We start from the raw sequence: 5,000 nt of genomic DNA on the forward strand, positions 1-5,000 counted from the left end.
TGTTGTCGTGAGTGGCCCAGCGTGGTCAGAGTGTCAAACACATCCTCCACAGCAGTATGGGCTCGCTCCATAGTCAGCTCCTCAGGCCCAGACACACCTACACACATATGGACAGAACACAGAAACACACAGGGACACATATTTAGACTTAGAATTTTTTTTTTTTTTTTTAAATATATATTTTTGTTTTTATTTTTGACAGGACAGTGGAGGAGAGACAGGAAATGAGTGGGGTGAGAGAGACGGGGAAGGATCGACAAACGACACAAGCCAGAATCGAACCCGGGTTGCCGGCATAGTAACCCAGTGCCCTACCGATAGGCCACGGCAGGGCCTAGAGAGTTATATCTTAACTCAACTGTTTCCCAAGCAAGGGAACATGTGAAGAGTTCAGATGCAAAACCCCCTAACTCCATTTCTGAAGACCTGCACTTCTGTACTTTTAGAGAACCCCGTTGTTGGTTTGGGTTACATTCATGTACTTGATAATACATATAAATAGTTATATTACATAAATAAAATGAAAAAATATGCAATTTTGAAATCTTTGTATTAAATACAAATGAATTAAGATTAATTTCTGAAAAGGCACTTAGGGGGTTTTGCATCTGAACTCTTCATGTACAGCTAGGGTTTTGCAAGCACACCTCAGGGGGTACATGGAAAAATAACAAACATATGGAGTGTAGTCACATTGGGGATAGAGGATGAGTGAGGGGTATGATGAGGGGTACTCATCATATGATAAAATGGCTTAGGGGGAACGCAGGACAAAAAAAGTGGGAGACACTGTCTGAATTCACTTGATGCCACTGATGCTTAAGCGTGTCATTTCAGTTTTTTATGGTATGGCGGTAAAGAATTCAATTTTCTGTTGGTGTTGAAAATGGTAAATGGTTGTATGGCTGAATGGGTTGTATGATTCGAAAATGGATGGCATCCAATGAGTTAAGGTCTTAATGAAATTAATTTTGCATATGAATGTAGTTCTGTTGTTAGGATTGGTGTTCACTACTCCCATTATAAAGGTGCACTTGAGCAAATAACTGGAAGTCATCAGACAAGTGTAATGCAATAATTTAATAATGTAATCTATAAACGGCCACGACCCTAACCCTATCACAACTCCCTGCCCATCATACCGAGCCAGCAACAATGAATGGTAAAATTGTTGTACTTAATCCAAGTCCCCAAAGAAGGCAACAGGGTGGTTGACGTTTAAGGGCGTAGCACAATTTAAAACAAAGTTATTCCAATTCCTGAAATTGATGGAAAAAATGGGGGAAAAAAATGAAAAAAATAAAGCACTTAGTGGTCCGTGGAATTTGCCATTTTTGGGAAAATGTGTCCTGCATCAACACATAGCATAGGCATGTCACACCGCAGGAAAATGGAGTCACACCACAGGGAATTCACTGCATTATGGCCATTTTAATCCTTTTGTATACATGACTGACATCTGAGCTCATGCTAACTTGATAATGATATTGTGTTTAATCTTAATATGTGTTTTCATTCATAAAAAAACTTTTTTCCTCCTATAAGAGCAGTCACACCACAGGACACCATAAAATGAACCTAAGCATTGCGTGACAGAAAGATTGCAATATGAAGACATATTAAGAGGTTAAGAGTCACCTTAAACTTCCACAGCACTCTCCAATAACGGAGGTACTGACTGGTTAGGAGCCAGTCTTTAAGACCCTTGTAGTTGGCCTTGCAGCTGCCCATTCACAAACATTGACATACATGTCACCCCACAGGACGCAATTTGTGTTACGAAATTGAACTTGTAGTTAATATTACTGTCTTGAGTTTTTTTCCACATTCACGTCTTAATCTAAAGTTAAGATTTATGCAATCATGTCAAATGCTTCATACATTATTCAAAATGTTGTTGGTTAATATATATATATATATTATTATATATTGTTTCATTAATGTTACAGTCACACCGCAGGAAATTTGACATAAAAACCTTTACATAAATCTTAACAAAAATGTTTCTTCTCATCTAAGACTAATATAAAACATAATGTACCACATCTTCTTTCATTGACATTTGTTTTTTAAAGGAAAATAACAGTTTTGTAGGTTTTTAACCAATGTTACGAAAAAACAAGGCGTCACGTCTCCCATCCCTATATATTATATTCCAGGTTTCATTGATGTTACAGTCACACCGCAGGATATTTGACATATAAACCTTTGCATAAATCTTAACAAAAATGTTCCTTCTCATCTAAGACTAATATGAAACATAATGTACCACATCTTCTTTCATTGATATTTGTTTTTTTAAGGAAAAATAACAGTTTTGTAGATTTTTAACCACTGTTACGAAAAAACAAGGCGTCACGTCAACCACTCAACAACAGATGTGTGATGCCATCTGCAACATCACATTACCAAGAGAAGGGAAACGACTAAAAAGGAAACCTGTATTTTCCCATTTGTGTTGTGCTGTTGTGCAATGAAAATGAATGGGTAATTAGTCGAGTGGGCAACAAACACATCTTTTATTTTTTTAATTATAACAAATGTCTACGCCACCTACGTCTGCTTAAAATAATAGATCCAGTATTGCGTAATCAGAGAGAAAGTGACTTTTACAGGCATGAGGCATCTGTTGTAAAGTACACAGAAACACAAACACTTGCCTGCACGCAGACACACACGCACGCAGACACACACGCACGCATGCACGCACGCACACATGCACGCACGCACGCACGCACGCACACGCACACGCACACACACACACAAGCTCAGTTACATAAATGAAGATGCAGGCATATAAAAAGAACATGAACAAAGCTTCATAGTTTAGCTGTGAAAGAGAAGGAACAAAAGAAGAAGAAAAGGTGATGAGAGTAAGATGCAGGGAAGGCAATAAGATGCAGCAGACACTGCACATTATGCCACAGGCACACAACGGAGAAATCCATCACCACACACACACACACACACACACACACACACACACACACACACACACACACACACACACACACACACACACACACACACACACACACACACACACACACAGAAAGACAACCACGTGCAAAGACACACACACACACACACACACACACACACACACACACACACACACACACACACACACACACACACACACACACACACACACACACACACACACACGCACACACACACACACGTGCAAAAACATACACACACACACACACACACACACACACACACACACACACACACACACACACACACACACACACACACACACACACACACACACACACGCACACACACACACACGTGCAAAAACATACACATACACACACACACACACACACACACACACACACACACACACACACACACACACACACACACACACACACACACACACACACACACACACACACACACACACACACACACAGAAAGACAACACGGATGCAAAAATCTACATGCGTAGAAACACACACACACACACATACACATACACACCCACACACAGACACACACCCCCTCACTAGGGTGCATCAAACGCCCCAAAGTCTGAAAATCCTGCTCTGCTTTTGCAAAATTGTTCCTTTGTATTAACCCTTTTAATGCCAATGTTATTTGGTGAAAATGCTCGATTTGGGCATCACATATTCAACAGGCTGTGGGTGGACAGTGGTAACAGATAGAGCCTAACTGTAAATTACAAAAATGTTGAGGAAGACCCAAAGATTATTTTGGGAGTAAATATGCATACCTAATTAGCATATTATGACGTCACAGGGGTGGCCATTTTGAATTTTTAATTAGTAATGGAAAATATTGATAATTTTCAATAGATTTTCAATAGATTATTGAATTTACTGTATTTAGAAATATGTGGCATCCCATTACTGTCATGTTGTGCACATATATTATGGTCAAGTAAAAAAGTAGTTTTAAGCCTAACATATAGTAAATATTGTAACTAATATTGTAATAATAATAACATAGCAAGAAACGGAATAACTGGGAGGCTGTTGCCTGGAGTGCCAAAAGTGTTTGTATCTACCTGTGACTTTTTAGTCTGTGAAAACCTTTCTCAGACAGGGTAAGCACACATATTCAGTACATATATATGGCATATAGCCTATTTTACTACACCTGTGACCTATATAGCCTACTGTAGGCTATTTGGATAAGGCGCAGGGACAGTGACCTCTGTATGCATAGGATCATCCTGGATGATCATCAGCATAGCTCAGTGAATGAATGTTACAGATTGTCACTTACATTTCACAGAACTAATGGGCACAGTGTCAAGATAATGGGCTTAAAACAGGCCTAATTTGTATCATGAGGTGTACCCTCCTGAAATCAGTTTCAGGAAAATGAGTGGAGAGGCGGAGCAAATCAGCACCACCTCTCCTGTTATCTCAGCTCTGACTTATAAACTGCTTCTATTCATTTTGGTATCGTAGGCTACTGTTAGGCATACCGAGATGGGTCGAAAATACACACAGCCCAATTAGGCCGACGTTATCACGTTGTAGTATACATTATAAAGTAACACCTAAAGTCGACCGCCTGAAGGCGATCAGAAGCAGCACCCTCCCCCCTCACGCATAGCGCAGCGCTTTCCTCTCCAGTCTCTCCTGTTCCGCCCCCTCTTCTGCTTTAGTGACTAGACAAACTCTAATAAAGACAGTCCAACCACGGTGACCAACCCAGTTTTCAATAAGTCTAAAATGTGTGTTAGGGTACCCTGTGCGTCTTCATTTCGCCGTGCGCGACGGTGAAAAAAAACGCAGATATTTCTCCAAGCCACGTATCGAATTTCTACGGGATGTACAACGTCTAACAGGATAATCCATTCTTTTTTGTAGCAGTGGTTTTACTTACTGTCTTTCATAGAGGGAAATGGCATACTTTATCTTTATGTTTTAGCTTTTTCGCCTACTCCAGCTTAGGGGAAGACGCACGTCAAAGTTCATCACCAAGTGAAACATAGCCTATTTCTATAAACACAT

General features: G+C 40.0%; 1 protein-coding gene across 1 annotated transcript in view; it reads right to left on the minus strand.

Moving 5' to 3' along the window:
* Window positions 1-5,000, minus strand: part of scfd2 (sec1 family domain containing 2) — a 252,082-nt gene that overhangs the window by 43,469 nt on the left and 203,613 nt on the right. Inside the window, exon 6 of the mRNA XM_063201327.1 lies at window positions 1-97. This exon is cut by the window's left edge and continues 49 nt beyond it. Within this exon, the coding sequence (XP_063057397.1) occupies window positions 1-97 (97 nt within the window). The remainder of the gene's footprint in view (window positions 98-5,000) is intronic.

The sequence above is a fragment of the Engraulis encrasicolus genome, chromosome 6 (assembly GCF_034702125.1).
Source record: "Engraulis encrasicolus isolate BLACKSEA-1 chromosome 6, IST_EnEncr_1.0, whole genome shotgun sequence".
In the NCBI taxonomy this organism is placed as follows: Eukaryota; Metazoa; Chordata; class Actinopteri; order Clupeiformes; family Engraulidae; genus Engraulis; species Engraulis encrasicolus.